Source organism: Equus quagga, chromosome 17, assembly GCF_021613505.1.
Source record: "Equus quagga isolate Etosha38 chromosome 17, UCLA_HA_Equagga_1.0, whole genome shotgun sequence".
Classification (NCBI taxonomy): Eukaryota; Metazoa; Chordata; class Mammalia; order Perissodactyla; family Equidae; genus Equus; species Equus quagga.
The window spans coordinates 50,420,614-50,436,611 of record NC_060283.1 but is presented as its reverse complement, the minus strand read 5'-3'; the positions used below and the strand labels follow the sequence as shown (position 1 = coordinate 50,436,611).

At 54.4% G+C, this 15,998-nt stretch overlaps 2 protein-coding genes across 4 annotated transcripts; one reads left to right on the top strand and one right to left on the bottom strand.

Annotated features, from left to right (window-relative positions):
• Positions 1-346: 346 nt before the first annotated feature.
• Positions 347-9,504, bottom strand: ATG9A (autophagy related 9A). 2 transcript variants are annotated; one of them, XM_046643420.1, is made up of 16 exons: positions 9,356-9,504; positions 8,301-8,358; positions 7,771-7,902; positions 7,608-7,651; positions 7,015-7,079; positions 6,076-6,237; positions 5,771-5,912; positions 4,791-5,539; positions 4,554-4,707; positions 4,271-4,450; positions 3,619-3,867; positions 3,239-3,417; positions 3,014-3,131; positions 2,046-2,268; positions 1,709-1,854; positions 347-1,426 (listed from the first exon to the last, which is right to left on the bottom strand). In XM_046643420.1, the coding sequence occupies exons 3-16, from the start codon at positions 7,871-7,873 to the stop codon at positions 1,421-1,423; spliced, it is 2,520 nt and encodes an 839-aa protein (XP_046499376.1). In that variant the 5' UTR covers positions 7,874-7,902; positions 8,301-8,358; positions 9,356-9,504; the 3' UTR covers positions 347-1,420. The 2 variants fall into 2 exon arrangements, with proteins under 2 accessions (XP_046499376.1, XP_046499377.1); XM_046643421.1 differs by having other exon boundaries at positions 8,301-8,355; positions 9,356-9,503.
• Positions 9,505-9,727: 223 nt separating this feature from the next.
• Positions 9,728-15,979, top strand: ANKZF1 (ankyrin repeat and zinc finger peptidyl tRNA hydrolase 1). Of its 2 annotated transcripts, XM_046643953.1 has the most exons (14): positions 9,728-9,849; positions 10,114-10,291; positions 11,079-11,191; positions 11,409-11,511; positions 11,635-11,828; positions 12,236-12,348; positions 12,442-12,589; positions 12,924-13,152; positions 13,343-13,492; positions 14,125-14,593; positions 14,758-14,869; positions 15,001-15,168; positions 15,305-15,390; positions 15,619-15,979. In XM_046643953.1, the coding sequence occupies exons 2-14, from the start codon at positions 10,144-10,146 to the stop codon at positions 15,740-15,742; spliced, it is 2,157 nt and encodes a 718-aa protein (XP_046499909.1). In that variant the 5' UTR covers positions 9,728-9,849; positions 10,114-10,143; the 3' UTR covers positions 15,743-15,979. The 2 variants fall into 2 exon arrangements, with proteins under 2 accessions (XP_046499909.1, XP_046499910.1); XM_046643954.1 differs by lacking the exon at positions 12,442-12,589 and having other exon boundaries at positions 9,763-10,291; positions 13,094-13,152.
• The last annotated feature ends 19 nt before the right edge of the window (positions 15,980-15,998 follow it).

The following is a 15,998-nucleotide window of genomic DNA, read 5'->3' as shown; positions in this document are numbered from 1 at the left end:
CGCCCGCCTGGCGGCCCCCGTCCCTACACAGGCCCCCATTGGCCAAACGTCTCCGAGGGGGCGGGGGGAACGGTGCACGCGGAAAAGGCAAAATAGAAGGGCGGAGTCGGCTTGTCCCTGGCTCAGGGCGGGAAATCTGACCGCACGTCTGGCTGGAGACCTTGACCTCCACGGAACCGTGGGTCGGAAGCGGCCCGTCTGCTAGCCGGCCAGCTAGGTATACCCGAGCGACGGCATGGGCCCACTTTACTCCAGGGCCCGGCCCAGTCTCAGTCACCTGGGGGATCACACGCACCCTACTCCGCTCGTTCCTAGAATCCTAGTCGCGCGAGACAGCGAGCCGCAACCAGGTCAAAGTCCCTTCTTTATTAAGGGTTATCAAGCTGTACACGGTCCCCACCCGACTCCGCTGTGAGCTCGGCAGCACAGGTCACCGCTCACCCGCAGCAGACCCCAGCTGGGGGAGGGGGGGCCGGAGGGGAGGAGCTGGGTCCCAGCATGCAATGCGGCAGCCCAAAGCCTAGGGCGAAGCCGTCCTGTCGCCCCTCCATCCCCCTCTAGGGGACATCGGGAGGCAGGTGAGAGCTCTCTTGCTGGGAGGTAGACAGCCAGGGGCACACTCCAGCCCTGTCAGTCCCATGTGCAGGTGGTGGGGGTACAATAAGCAGCAATGGGGGCCAGGAAGGCCTCAGTCTCCCAGGGGCCCATCCCCAAAGTTGGAGAGGGCAGCAAAGAATTTCCGTCTTGCTCCCGCAATTTAGAAACTTTCCTTCTTAGTGTCAAAAGATAGCATGAGGGGAACTGGGAACTAGAGCCTCCACGTCAATGCAAAGCAAAAGCTGAACAGAAGGGGAGCAAGCGAACAGAACGTGAGCAAGCGGCACACACATGCCAGAGATGTGCAGGAAGCAGGAGAGAGGTGAGCAGGCTGCAGCACTGGAAGAGAACCGGGGGGGTGAGGTAAGGGCCACAGCTTGAGCTGCTCATCTGTTCAGGGTGGGGGGAGGGAGGCTGCAGAGGTTGAGGGTCCAGGCCAACCTCCCCACGCCACAGTTGGCACAGGGTCTCCCTGCTTGGCAGCTTCTGTGGTGGGCAGTCCTCTGGAGACTTTCAGGGCAGGGTGCGAAGGTGGCAGTATTGGGGCTGGGCTGGGGACGAGTTTCTAGCACCACACTCTGAGCCAAGGGGGGTCCTGGGGATGAGGCTAGAGTCCTGTGTGCCCTGATTCTTAGACCCCCAGTTTCTCTCCTGGGGCTGTGGCAAGCCCAGTGTTGGCACCTCCCTTGGCCAGGCACGGACACACAAACACCACACACGTGGAGCCAGGCGACACTCAGAGGAGCCCTCCATGGCAGGCGGGTGGGATGGCAGGGCAACAGTGACCTCCATCCTGGGGCATAGGGACCCTTGTGAGCCTTGTCTACACCTGTGGAGAGAAAAGGACTGGTAGTGGAGATAGTCTTTAGCTATCTGCTTACCCAAGAGAAGCCTGGAGATAAAGGAAAAAGGAAAGCTTGATTCTTGGGGAGGTGAGTGAAGGGAAAATCAAGCCCTGGATTTCAGAGGACGTGAGGGAAAAAGGGAGTGTATTTTGGAGGGGAGGGTGCAGTATCTTTGTATGAGAGGCCCGCCTTTCTTTGCTTGAGAAGCTTTGACTTCAGCCTGGAAGTTACTACTGGCAGGTGTTCTTGGGTCCTGGAACCCTTACCTTGTGCACCTGAGGGGGAAGCTCATCCTCTGAGCCCTCCTCAGGCACCGGCTCTGGGTGCCTTGATGCTGCCTGCCCATCTTCAGCCCACCCTCCAAGGGGCAGCCGAGAGAAGTGAGAGGGAGCCCGGGGCACTGTGCCAGGATCTAGAGACACAAGTAAACATACTCTTAGAATGAACACAAACAGGAACAAGGACAAGAGTTCTGGGGCTGCTCAGGGTGCGGGGTTAGTCTCCTTGGGCCTGGTCCCTCTGACCTCTTTCCTCCCCTAGAGGCCATGGGAAGAATCACCCTACCCTGAAGGTTCTGTGTTGTCCTCTACCCCCATTTGATACCTGTAATGCCCCCATAGCGCCTCTGGAAGGCCCCCTGCAGGGCGGTGGTCTCAGGTGCTCCAGGCCGGGGTGTAGCACAGGGATAGCTGGCAGAGCGGGGGATAGGTTGGGGGGCCCGGGCACCCTCTCCCGCCTCTTCAGGGGCGCTCTCCCCACTTTCATCACTCTCCCGGCGGTGCCATACATGCCGCTCAGGTTCAGCCTGGGCCTGCTGCTTGTGGAGCTGAGAAGTGGAAGACTCGTTAGTTGGGGACAGAAGGCTATCTGTCTGAAACAGCTGCCCCCACCATGGTTGTGGCCAGTTCCTATTTATCCCGCCTCACCTAGAATCACTGACCCAGAGCGCCTATCGTGTTATTAGGTGTAACACACGGACGATGTTTTACAGGTTAAATTCTCAGCAGGCCCCTGGAACAAGCCTGTGCATAGATTGTAATAGTTCTCATTTTACCTGGTCATTTGATTCAAGAACAAACTGGCTATGGATCTAAGTGCCAGGCACTCTTTTAGGTGCTGGGGACATAGCAGTAAACATCACAGACAAAAACCCAGTCCTGGGTGGGGAGACAATAAACACACAAATCAGGAAAATATACAGTATGTCAGGTGGTGCTAAATGTTATAGAGAAAAATAGAGCAGGAATTTTCAGGAGGGTGGGCGAGGAAGGCTTTTACTCAGAGGGGACAATGAGGGTCTCATGGGAAAGGAGGGAGCAATAGGGATTTCTCGAAGAATTGGATTTTTGGCAGGGGAAACCACAAGGCCACCAGTGTGTAAAGGCCCAGGATGAGAGTGAGCTTGGCTAAAATGGATGGTAAGAGGATATATGTGGAATGGACACAGCAGAGCAGATAAATGGCAGAGAAGGGACCGGAACCCAGGTCTGGCTTCTTCACATCTACAACCCTCTATTCTATTTTTCAGCTGCCACCTGGGTTCTCTGCCCTCCTCCTTCCTGCCCACTCACCTGGTGCATATAGAGGGCATGCAGGCTCATCTCGGTGGATGCATATTCTGACAGCACCAGACTCTGCAGCTGTCCTTCCCACACACTGCTCCCGGAGCTGGCTGTCCTGGCATCCACCCTGTCCCTCCCAGCAAAGACAGACAGCGGTCATCAACATTTCTGAAACCCACACAAATTGCTAGGGGCTTCTGTGGTGCCCTCCCATCTTAGCCCACCACTACTCACCCAGAGCCTGTCATGGTGCTGGGAGCCCGGCCCGTGGGCACCTGACCAGGTTGCAGAGGGGAGAAGGAGCGCAGGGCAGAGGCAACTTCAGCCCTGTGCCTGGAGCCCTGCAGGTCTCTGGGCAGTGGGGGACCCCGGCAGGATGAGCCGGCTACCACATTTGCAATAAGGCTCAGTGGCTGTGAAAGAAAGGGGTGGGTAGAATTCTCAGGGTAGGAGGGAGGCCTCTGGGTCCCCTGGTGCTCTGCACGTTAGAACCCAATGGCACAGACTGAACAGACAGAAGGAAACCAACAAGGTAGGCCCTTCTACCCCATGCCCAGTCCTCAACTCCCAGCTCTTGGAGTCTGCCCATCATCTCCCAGTCCCCAGGAACACACCTCAGACTCAGACTGTAAAGACTGGATGGATGTAAAGAGGGCATTTTCAGGGAGCAGACCCCCTTGCGCAAGGCCAGCAGCTGCTCCATCCCGCTGAACTTGCTCCTTGAGGAAGCCTAGGAAGGCCGTGCTCTCACGTGGTGGCTGCCAGCCAGGGTTGGTGATGGCAAAGTGCATGAGTGACAACTCTGTCTTCCCATCCTCGGCTTGCTGGTACACTGAGGCCTCTGTCTGCCCACCGGACAGCCACTGCACAAGGGAGGCTGCCGTGAACAGGGCTGTCCTCTCACAGGAACCCTTTTTCTACCTTTTCTCCTAGGGGGGAGGTCTTGCCCCTGGAGGACAGAGACCACAATGCACTGTTGTGTCTTGTCCAGGGGCCCTGGTGCCAACTGCTGGGGTGGCCACATGATGGGCTAGTTGCTTGGTTTGTGTCTTTCTCAAGGGAGCCTGGCTAAGGGTAAGTGTTTTGGGCTAAAATCCAGCCCAGGCTCCCATTTACCAAGCTGTGTGTACCCTGGTACAGGGCTGCCCAGAGGCACGGCTTCCTTTCTGTGCTTTGTTGGCTCAGAAGGGGTGCCTTTTTGCAGTCTGCCCAAAGACACTGTACCAGCACTGCCTCTGGCCATCTGCCCCCCTCCTCTCCCAGTACCTGGGGATGCCCATGCTGGCGAACATCCATCTGAGCAAAGGAGCAAGTATCCCCAACACCAACGACCTCCACGGTGAAATTGCGGAAGAAGTCTATAATCTCCAGGGCCCGTGGGCGCAGGCAGAAGATGAGGATGAGGGGTGTGACAATGGGGCTCAGTAACTCCTCCAAGATGAACACCTAAAAGAGAGGGGACCACGGTCACAAGAGAGCAGGAGGGATCCCAGCCCTCACCACCGAGCTGTCAGCCAATCTAGCAGGCCCTAACTCCAACTCCACTCACTGCCTTGTACTGGAAGAGCTGAGCAAACTCGTCCCGGGTCTGCGAGCGGTGGGCATTACCCTGCCAGTGGTCAGGCATGTAGTGGATGTGAGCGAGGATCACGCGCAGCAGCTGCTCAGGGCAGAACACCATGTGCTGGTCCGGGATAAAGGATCTAGTGGGATCAGGGTCATGGTGAGATGTAAGCCTTTCCCAGGAATGCTAGTCTGCTTGCTCCCACCTGCTGCCCTGGCCCACCTGCACACGGTCACAGTGACCCCCAGGAGCGTGACGGTCGTGAGGACATGTTCCACAGCCAACACATCTTCGTCATAGATGGTGAGGGCAATGAGCACGGCCAGGATGGAGCCAGCGAAGAAGGCGCCATTCTTGGCCAGCAGTGTCAGCAGAGGTGACAGGAAGCAATTCATGTACTTGGAGGCAGGCTTGTAGCCACGGTTCAGGCGGGACTGCAGCTCATGCTCCAGCTCGTTGAAGTGGCGGAGGTAACAGCGGCCATAGAGTGACCAGCAACGTGCTCCCAGGGCCCCGGGCTCCCGCTTCAGCACCTCGGCATAGCTGAAGAAGGCATACAGGATCTGCCAGATGAGGATGAGGGGGCAGAGCAGGAAGTTGGCGATGCCAATCCACAGGATGCGGTTGCTGAGGCGCTGGGCCAGCTCTAGCCGTTGTCCCCCGCGTTTGTACTCAGCCTTGAGGCTCCATTCATTGAGAAACAGAGAGCCAGGTCCCCAGAAGAGGATCAGCTCGAAGTTGTACTTGAGGCCCCGGGTGAAGAAGACAGCCTCCCCGAGGCCGGGCAGGCGGAAGCGCAGCGGCAGCAGAGATTTGTTAACCAGCGCCACCATGTAGTTCTGGAAACGGAGGATGCGGTGGTAGATGTCCAGCTCTGTCAGCTCGCGCTTGTGGATGCAGATCTGGTGCTCTTTCTGGGTCTGCACAATCCGGGCCTGCACTTCCTGCCATGTGCAGTATGGAAGGGCAGACTGTGGAGTAGAAGAGACAAGGTAAAGAAGGTGGGCTTGTTGCTTCGGCCACTTGCCCTGCCTTAGCTGCTCAGGGGTCCTGTACTTAGCTGAGGGGAGCCTTTAAGCAGATGCTCCCTGACCTGCCAATGACGGATGAGGATGCCTGATGCCCAGGAATACACCCTGCCCTTCCCAGGCTGCAGAAGATGTCTCGGGCCGTGGTGCTAACTCCCAGCTCCCCAGTCTCACCATGGGGATACGCAGAGCATGTAGGTAGAAGGAGTGGATCTCCCAGTAGCAGCAAATGTTGTAGATGAACTTGATAAGCCGGTGGATCCAGAAGACAGCAGCGATGACAAGGATGGTGATAAGGGAGCCATTTTCCTGAATCCTGATGGGGAATAAGGAAGGGAGGAGGGGTGACCCTTGAGGAGTCTTGGCAGACATGTTGCTATCCTGAAGGATTTGGCCTGAGTCTGTGCTCACCCTCCACTGCATTCCCCACCTGCTAGCAGAACTACAGACCCTGGAGCCCTCTGCCTTGCAGCCCTTACCTGGCACTACAGACTTGGGCAGGCAAAAAGGCGTCTGGCAGAGTGACCTTGACAGGCTCGGTAGGGTGAAGACTGTGGTTCACCATCTTGTTGGCAAATAGGATGTCGTAGTCCACACAGCTGACCAGGAAGGTGGTGAAGGCAACCACAAAGAGGAACTGCCTGGGGAGTTGGGAAGAGTCAGAGAAGCACCGGTAAAATAACACGGGAAAAGACAAGAGTCTGGAAGCAGCGGAACAAGATTGGGGAGCAGCCTCTGGGAAATGGAGGGGCTGGAGAACTCCCAGTGGGCTCTCTCTACTGCTCAGCCCTAGGGGACCTTCTCAGACCCAAACCAGCTCCTATTTTTGCACTAGCCTCAGGTGCCACAGAATCAGCCTGCTTTCCTCCCCTCAGAGTAAGCTCTGCCACCACTCTCTCAAAGGCCTCGCGATTGTGGTCTCTGGTCCCCAGGCTCTGATTTCCTTTTGAGATGGTACTTAGAAGCCCTTTGGGATCTGAACTCTTTTCTTACTAAGGGGAGATTTCCCAACTCCTTCCCCTTTGGCGAGGCCACATGGCTCCCTCCTCTTAGAAGGATCCTTGCCCAGCAGCAGGCCTAAGGGACAACAGAGGCAGAACACAGACTTTTCTCAAGTAAGTGGCTGGCATCTCTGAGACCTCCTGACTGAATCAGGCCCATTCCTTTGGAGCTCTGATGAAAGGATCAAGTCTAAGTTCTCTTTGTGGAAGAGAGAGGACGTGGAAACCTTTCCTTATAAGGGAGAGAAAAAAAGCGGGGCTGTAAATTTTGGTGCCACACCCAGTCCCTGAACTATAAATGTCTGCAGAATTTTGAGCCTAGGACTGAGCTGCACTGGCAGGCAGGGCCAGGGGGCTGAAGGACAGGAGACTGAGATGAATTCCTTCAACATATCACTCATCCCTTCTCATACTTACATGAGCTCAAAGATCTCTCCGATGAGCATACAAGTGAAGCCATTCTTCTGGTGTAGATTATAAACGTGTAATCGTTAAGAAAAAGTGGCTGGCAGAGACAGCAGTTAAGAGCACAGACTTTGGTGTCACATACCTGAGCTTAAGTCCTGGCTTTATGATTTCTGGCTGCGTGACTTTGGCCAAGTTACTTAACCTCTCTGAGCTTTTGTCTGCAGTGGTAATACTGGGAATAATAGCACCTGCCCCATAGGATGTTAGGTCTGAGATAATGCATATAAAGTATTTAACACAGAGCTGACACAGAACGAGTCAGAAGACATTAGTTATTACAGTTATTAGCATCCCATCAGAAAGGAGGATCACCCTTAGAGAGGCGCCTTATAACTGAACATCACAAAGTGCAAGGCACATGGCTCTTGGGAAATGTGGGGCGTCATGATTTATAACGATCATTATTTCCCCAGCCTCTTTCAGGCTCAAGAAGAGTTCTACCCGCCTTCTAGGGAGAGTCAAACCCACCCCAACTTCCCATCAGGGGCCTGGCTTAGAGAGGGGCTAAAGATCTAGCGCTCCAACAGAGACATGAAGGATATTCGAGAGAAGAAGAGGTCAAGGTTTTCGATGTGGTGCCAAGGTGCTGTGGGCACAGGAGCAGAGATGTCAGGGCCCTTAAGAAATGTGAGCCCTTGCTCCTCAGTGTTCTCCCACCAACTCCCCCCCACGACCCAGCTCTGGCTGTCATGTCCAAGGACTCACACTTGCTCCCCTCAGGGACGTGCACCAACAGGTCCTCCTCCCCCGGGGGCGAATCACTGTAGGAGGCCTCTAGGCGCTGGTATTCAGTGTCAAACTGCGCCATCACCACCGCCCCCTGTCCACCTTGTCCACCTGCCGGGAATGAGGAAGAAACCCACGTTCAGACCCCAGTAGAGCTCATCAGCTGCCCTGCCTGAAGGAGTGAGCAAGAATCCTTGGGCTTGGTCTTCACTACCAGTCTGCTTGGCTCAAAGGCAGAGGAGGAGGAGTAACCAAGGAAAGCAGCAAGCTCAGGGTTTGGGAGGCCTTCACTGACCAATGAGGTCAGTCATTCCCAGAACCTTTAGGCCTTGCTGGCCTGAAGCCAGACTCTGCCCCTTTGAGGGGGGTGCTGTTTCATCTTCTATTCAATGGAGAGAAGGGGCCCTCCGCCTCCCCTCCAGGGTTTGGGAGAAACCCTGGTCTCCCCAAAGACTAGCAGTTTGGAAGCACTGTGTAAACCAAGGTTTGAGGTAAGCACGTGGCCCTACCAGCTCCATGGACAGTGTCTGCTCCACTTCAGCCGTTGACGCCCTGGCTCTGCAGCTGCTGGAGGAGAAGGTGTCAGGCCCCAGAGAGCAGGAAGTGGGGAGAGAAAGAAACCCAACTCTCCCACCACCACCCCCCGGATCCTCCACTAAAGAGGAGGCCAAGCATGGGGCAGGGAGGCTGCAGTGGGGAAGAGGTACCCTTTCAACCTAGGGCTATGCCCACTTCCTCTGGTTGTATTATACAGGGCCACTCATCCAACTCTAGCATCCCAAGAAGTGGCTTACAGAACCTGTGAAGACTGAGTCAGTACAGGCCTGAGGGCTGGCCGCCCCTCTGGACTGTTTCTCCATTACCCCATGTCAGCCTCAGAAATTAAGCCTTGCAGGGTCCACAAAGCCCCAGACCCCAAACCAAGAGTCTTTTCTAAAGAGCATCTTTCTGGTCAACCCCTTCCTCTACTTCCCAAGCACCAAAGGCCCAGCAGGCAGGCATAGCTCCTGGATGGAACATCCCTAGTGGGTCAGTGTAGACCCAGATCCTGGGGGAATTGTGGGTTCCCTAAGTCCCTGGAGCCAGGGTCTAGGTGGCACTCACCCAGTCAGTGCAGACCCTAGGGCCGTGGAGTACATCCCAGCCTGGCCCCGGCGAGATTCCCTGGGTTGGTGAGAGCCCTGGGTCCAAAGGAGCTGACCAAGCCCTCAGGGAACTCACCCCTCACCGGGTCACTGTGGACCCTGGGCCCCTGGAGCCCGGGCCGGCCGGGCCTGGGCTCAGAGGCGCCTGCGGATGTTGGAGGAATGGAGCCAGCCCGACAGCCAATACCCCGGGTGGGCTGGGTTGCGTCCCCACACCCAGCCGCCACGACCCGAGCCCAGTGCGCCCTCTGGTAGGCCGGCCCCAGGCCAAGGGCTCGGCTCCCAACAGCGGACAGTCTCGTGCGCGGCCTCGCCGCCAGCGCGCCCCCGCCCGCGCGCCCCCGCTATCAAAACATTCGGGCGGCGAGCCTCCGCCCCGCCCGCGGCGCCCCTTCCCCCGTTAGCAGCTGCGAGCTCACTTAGGGCTCCGCGGGCACCCCTGGCAGGCCCGGCCCGGGCCCTGGGATTCCAGTAGCTCGTCTCGCGTCTCCCCTCAAGAACGGTGACCTCGCTGATTCCAGGGGTTCCGTCGGCTCCGCTGGGCTCGGCCGGACCGAGCACTAGGCCGGGCGTCTGCCAGTCACTGTCATCCGCAGCTAGCCTGGCCAATGAGCAGAGGAGGTGGAGACAAGACGGCCAATTCTTGGCGTCGGGGGCGGGACTAAAGGCTGGAGGCGGGTCTTGGACAGCCAGAGGACCAATAGTACGCACTACGTGGGGTGGGGGCTCAGGTGCCGGCGACGCTGTTTGTCCTCTTTGCTGCTCCGTAGTGACGAGGTTGTTGTGGTGTTGCAGAAATCCCGGCTTCGAACTGTAGGCGTAACCGCTGCTCGGCACCCCGGGATCTTTGGTGCAGCTTCCGAGGCGGAGGCGCGTCCACGCGGTATAGTCATTGCCGGAGCCCATCGCACGGGTAACGAGGAACGGTCGTTTAGGGAACCTCAGTGATTTAAACTCTGTGGGACTCGATTAGGAAGCTGGATGCGCCCCATTTCACTCTTGTGTGGTCCGAAACTGGACGTTTGACAAAGCGGGCTGGGATCTCGGATTAACCCAGAGCAGACTCCTGGTGCCAGGGTGTCTTGCGGCGTGGGGGAGACCAAGTCAGGCAGGCAGGAGACGCCGCAGTAGGACCTCGCTTCTGGGAGCTCTGTTTCTTCCCTCCTTTCTGCTCCAGAAGCTGCTTCTAAGTAATTTCTGCTCAGCCATGTCTCCGGCTCCAGCTGCAGCCCAGCCTCCTGCGTCGGTCTCCCTGTTTGACCTGAGCGTGGATGCTCCGATCCTTCAGGGCCTGAGCCTAGTGAGCCACGCTCCCGGGGAGGCCCTAGCCCAGGCTCTGCGGACTTCCTGTCCAGGTACCCGGGGAGGCTTGGTGTGGGCCCATGAGGAACATGACGGGGCTCTTTGGAGCTTATTGCTCTTCTAGGGAACACATTCTTATTGGTATTCCCCAGCTTAGGAGCCCTTGTTGACATGTCTTTCTACTGGATAACATTTATCTTAAATTCAGTTTCTGGGTTGTTCCCAGCACAGGCCCCTGAATTGTCTCCAAACAAGTTTCTTGCCATTGCTTATGTCTCGTCACATTACACCAGGGCTTGCAAAAACACTTCAAAATTCCTAGATATATTTTCAAAATTCCTAGATATAAGTCTGAAATTAACTGGATTCCAATCAAATCATTCCTTCTTGCTGAATATAAAACAATTTCTTACTGATTTTGTACAACTTTAATTTGTCTCTGGCTATGTTGTTTTTGTACTTTTTGAAAACCAACTGCACACTGTGATTGGAAATGTAGGCTGAAAAGCTGGTATTTGGGAAGTGGTTTTTGCAGTTAAAAATAATTTTAACTTCACCAAAAAATATTTTCTACAGGATTCCTTTAAACAGTCCCTTTGGTTAATTTAAATACAATGTTTGATTTATATTCATTTTATGTACTTTTCAGAAGCATATTTATTGTACACAGTGACTGCTTGCCATTTTCTTCATGATTGCTAGATTATAAATTCCTTGAAGGCAAAGACATGCCATCTCTTCCTTTTGTATTCTCTGCTTTGTGTGTCAGACACTGAGTGTGATTCTGGTACTGTGGATTTCGGCTTCCCTTCGATCTCTCAGTCTCCTCCCCTTATTTAGGTTCAAAGGAGAGAGGAAGCCCAGAAAAAAAATCACTCCAGGGTCCTCTGGATATTTCAGAGAAATTATTTTGTTCAACCTGTGAGCAGACCTTCCAGAACCACCAGGAACAGGTAAAAGACCAGGTGCAGGGCTAAATGGCGGAAGCAAAAGTAGAATGGTGGCTGAGGAGAGGTAGGCATTTGATTTGTCTGTAATTAATAAAGGTCCATGTTTTGATTAAGGCACTTAGTGTTACCCGGTCGTTCTTCCTGGTGTTCTGTTACTGGTCTTGGGTATCACAAAAGGCCAGGCTGGGTATATTTCCACTCCCTCTTTTCCTCCTACTAGAGGGAACATTATAAGCTTGACTGGCATCGGTTTAACCTAAAGCAACGTCTCAAGGACAAGCCTCTCCTGTCTGCCCTGGACTTTGAAAAGCAGAGTTCCACAGGTGATGACTGGTGGGAGACCTGTGTGGGAGTGGGACATGGGGGTGGAGGAAGGCCCCAGTGTAGGAACTTGAGGAGAGGTCAAAGATAGGCCACCAAACTTGTGTGTCACATGTTGTTCTCAGGAGATCTTTCCAGCATCTCAGGATCAGAAGACTCAGACTCAGCCAGTGAGGAGGACTCGCAGATACTAGCGGAAGAGAGGGCTGACTTTGAGAAGCCTAACAGACCCGGAGGCTTCCACCCGCATCGGATTCTTTTCCAAAATGCCCAGGGACAGTTTCTTTATGCCTATCGTTGTGTCCTAGGTCCTCGCCAGGCAAGTGATAGCACAGGTTGTGTGGGGAACTCCAGCCTTTTATACACTCGTTCTAGATTTCCCTGTAGCCTAGTCCATTTTTCACTCCTTCCCTTCCTTCCTGTTGGGTATGAGTATCAAACACCTGACAGGAGTTTTGGATTGAACTGGCCTGAATCCTGGAAAGATCAAGTGTAGTAATGGAATTAAGTTTGGAAACAGACCGATCTAGGTTTGAATTGTGGTTCTGTCACTTGATCTTGACTGCTTCTGTGAGCCTCAAATTTCCTTATTTGTAAAATGGAGACGAGCTTCAGAGTGGTTATATTAAATGAGAGGATGCATGTGAAGCTCAGCACTGGCACTTGGTTTCTTGCTCTCAGTGGATGCCACAGATATGATATCTGTGCTGCTCCTCTATCGTCCAGGTGCCCCCAGAAGAACCAGAACTGCTGCTACAGAACCTGCAAAGTGGAGGTCCTAGATCCTGCGTGGTGCTCATGGCTGCAGCTGGGCACTTTGCTGGTGCCATTTTCAAAGGGTGAGAGGGTGCTGCGTGGGGTGAGGATGGAGTGGATCCTGTTAGCCTGGGAGGTCCAGCTGGTTTCCAGTACTGAGTCTGTGCTGTCTACAGAAGAGAAGTGGTGACACACAAAACCTTCCACCGCTACACAGTGCGGGCCAAGCGGGGCACGGCCCAGGGGCTTCGGGATGCCCGGGGTGGGGCTTCGCGCTCTGCTGGAGCCAACCTGAGGCGCTACAATGAAGCCACACTATATAAGGTGAGTTAGGTGTGCCAGATTGGGTGGTTCTCGAAGCCACACTTTTTTCTTTCTCAACTCATGAAATGTTCCAGTAGGGAGGTTGACTCCTATATCCTTCCAGTCTTCATTATTTCTGGGTAGACAAAGCTAGAATAGGAATGGATCCTCAGCAGTCTTAGTTCTCTCATTCTTCCTCCCTCCTATCTTCTACCTCTCCCTACACATGAACTCTGGGCCATTCTTCCTCCCTCCTATCTTCTACCTCTCCCTACACATGAACTCTGGGCCATTTTTTGGTTGGAGATTTAATAGCAACTGAAGATATGCAGGGCTGAGTTACTCTCTTCTCTAGGATGTTCGTGACCTGCTGGCAGGGCCAGACTGGGCTAAGGCACTGGGGGAGGCTGGGACAGTACTGCTGCGTGCCCCTCGCTCTGGCCGGTCCTTGTTCTTCGGAGGCCATGGGGCACCCCTGGAACGGGGGGATCCCCGACTTTGGGATATCCCCCTCGCTACCCGCAGACCCACCTTCCGAGAGCTACAGCATGTGCTCCATAAGCTGACCACCTTGCATGTTTATGGTGAGTGTTTGGTCCTGATCCTCAGACTCCCAAGACCTTCCTGTACCTTCCAGCCCAAGCCTCAGGTTGTCACTTGTGCATCCAGATAATTTTCTAGCCCTTAGACTACAGCCTGATAGCATCTTCATTGAGAGAAACCTGGACTGGCTTCTCCTCAGCTAAACTTGAGAAACATCTTGTTTTCTGGCAGGAGAAGACCCCCGAGAGACAGTAAGGTTGGACTTAACTCAGACACACTGGAAGACAATGAAAGAGAAGAAGAAGGCTATTGAGGAAGAAAGAAAGGTCCCCAGTGATGAAAATGAGGCAGCTGGGCAGAATGAGGACGCTCCCAAACAGGGTTTGAGCACCATCTGGCAATTGTCAAATTTCTATCTGGGTCTGTCCTGGAAATGCAGTGGCAAATTCCCTACTCTCATAACTGACCCACTTCCCTATTTCTAGATGAGCTCTTACACAACACACACACACAGGTCTGTTAATAATGTGGGGTACGGGGTACCAGTTACTGAGACATGTTTAGTGACCTTTCCAAATCTCCTGTTACCTCTTTTGGTCATTGCTGTATCCCTAGTGCTTAGAAAAGTCTTAGCGTGAGTCTCACATAGTTTACCTGTCTTACTAGATGCTGTGCTTTTGGGCTAAGGGCTGTTTCCCTGGCTTCAGACATTTGGCCCGCATGGCTGTTCTGCTCCCCTGCTTTCCTCTGTTGAGCACCATCCTGAGGCTGCTCACGGGGAATGCCCAGAGACTTGTCTCTGCTTAGCTCCTTCTGGGCCTGGGCTGAGAGCCTCATTTCTGCATATGATACCAGTGGCTTCACCTCTTGACGTGCTGTTTTATCTTGGGTGACAAAATACAAACAATTTCATTTCAAGACAATCTGGATTATCTCTTTATGTACATTCTTAAGCATCTGGGCAGCCTCTGCTTATTCATTAGATGAATCTAACATGTCAAATTTTTTCCTAGGTTCAGGGTCAGAGGGGGAGGACAGCTTCGACGTAGAGTTGGAGCTAGTAGAGTTGACACTAGGGACCCTGGATCTTCGTGAGTTTGATGTATTACCTAAGCAGAAGAGGAGAAAAAGGAACAAGAAGGAGAGAAGCCGAGACCTGGAGGCTGGGGCACTTAAGACTCTTCCCCAGCAACCTCTAGAAGATGAGGCCTCACATGCAGCCCCTTTGGGGCCTTCCCTGGATGAGGCCAAGGCCCGTGGTCAGCCAGAGCTCTGGGACTTGCTTCTAGCTGCCTGCCGAGCCGGAGATGTTGGAATGCTGAAGCTCCAGCTAGCTGCCGGCCCTGTAGACCCTGGAGTTCTGTCTCTGCTCAGTGCCCCCTTGGGCTCCAGTGGCTTCACCCTCCTGCATGCAGCAGCCGCAGCTGGGAGAGGCTCAGTGGTTCGCTTGCTGCTGGAGGCAGGTGCTGACCCCACTGTGCTGTAAGTAAGGGTCCTCATGCCGATCCCTTGTGGGGTAGAGAGAGGATGATCTGGAGGCTAATGTTGGCACTGGCTACTTGAAAGGATTCCCCTTGGTCTGGTTGGGTGATGTTGGGAGATGCAGGAGGCAGGTTGAAACCAGTTTTTTGGGTTTTCGCACCTAGGGACTCCCGGGCCCGGCCACCATATACAGTTGCAGCTGACAGATCAACACGTAATGAGTTCCGAAGGTTCATGGAGAAGAATCCAGACGCTTATGATTACAACAAGGCTCAGGTCAGCTGGAAAAGGAAGAAGCAGAGTGGGAAGGCATCACAGATCCTGGCTAGATCGTTTCTACTTTCTTACAGTTTTACCAAGGATAGTGTGTATAGGTCTTACCTTACACTTTCCCGGGAATCCTCCAGGTGCCAGGGCCACTGACACCAGAAATGGAGGCACGGCAGGTGATGCGGAAAAGGGAGCAGAAGGCAGCCCGGCGGCAGCGGGAGGAACAGCAGTGGAAGGAGCGGGAGCAGGAGATGAGGGAGCAAGAAGAGCGGCGGCGCTTTGCCGCCCTCAGTGACCGAGAGAAGGTGAGGCTGCAGGCTCTCTCTTCCACAGCAAGACTTCCTTAGAGGTCTGCCCCTTCCCCAGTGTGCAGCCGTCACTTCTTGGGTACCCTCTCCACCACCGGGGCCTTGACCTTAACACAGCTTCTCTTCCCCTCAGAGAGCTCTGGCTGCAGAGCACCGACTAGCTGCCCAGTTGGGAGCCCCTGGCCCTCAGATCCCTGACCCTGCAATCGTCAGTGTTCGGTATGTTGAGGGGGCAGGTGTGAGCGGGTAGACTGTAATGTCGTAGGGACCATTTGAGGCAAGTAGAATGAGAGCCTACACAGTACTCAGGAAGGCTTGTTGAGGGGATTTGAGATGTTCTGGGAACCTTTGGAGGGAAAACAGAAATGGCAGGAGGAGGGGTGGGGAGAGCTTGGATTGGAAAGTTTCTGGGGTACCTGTCCAGCCATTTTTCTTCCTCTTGTTCAGACGCTGCTGGAGCTGTGGGACCTCCCTCCAAGGCCTCATTCCCTTTCATTACCTCGACTTCTCTTTCTGCTCCACACGCTGCCTCCAGGATCATCGCCGTCAGGCTGGGAAGCCGTCTTCCTGAACTCTTACAGCTCTGTCTGGGGCCAGCTCTAGGCCCTGAGCAGGCACATTCACACTGGCCCTGGGTTTCTTCCTCCCCTCGAAACCAGAGAGTATTTGGAAGACTAGGGTGAGGGCCATTCAGGAACCAGGGCAAAGACAGGGCCACAGAGGTATGTGGAGGTGCTACTGTCTCTGGAACTTTAATCACAATAAAGTTTGGCAAGGAAACTGCCCTTGTACTTACATTCAGGCCTGTGGCCTGTGGTTCCGTGTGG